The following is a 312-nucleotide window of genomic DNA, read 5'->3' on the forward strand; positions in this document are numbered from 1 at the left end:
GAAGTTGAATTACCTAAGGTTCCGGTCCCCCAATGCACAAACGAGTCGCTAAAAAAGATGGAGCGGAGAGTAAAAAATGGTAATAGGTACAAGAGCTGGGATCCTGCGAAAGGGAAGTGCATTATTACCACTCGTCCTCTTGATATTCTTTCAACTGAAGGAGAAGCAGTGGAAGTTAACGAGGACGACGAACCAGAAGAGAGCAGAAACGAAGAAGAGAATATGACTAGAGAACTTGAATTTAAGAAAAAAAGGGGACAAAAAAAGAGAAAAAGAGCCACAAAAAAACGAAAAACGATATTGAGCAGTGAG

General features: G+C 41.0%; 1 pseudogene across 1 annotated transcript in view; it reads left to right on the plus strand.

Moving 5' to 3' along the window:
• Positions 1-312, plus strand: part of TEOVI_000128600:pseudogene — a 988-nt pseudogene that overhangs the window by 392 nt on the left and 284 nt on the right. Inside the window, exon 2 of the mRNA in view lies at positions 31-207. Coding sequence covers positions 31-207 — 177 coding nt within the window. The remainder of the gene's footprint in view (positions 1-30; positions 208-312) is intronic.

Source organism: Trypanosoma equiperdum (assembly GCF_001457755.1).
Source record: "Trypanosoma equiperdum strain OVI genome assembly, contig: ctg_33, whole genome shotgun sequence".
NCBI lineage: Eukaryota > Euglenozoa > Kinetoplastea > Trypanosomatida > Trypanosomatidae > Trypanosoma > Trypanosoma equiperdum.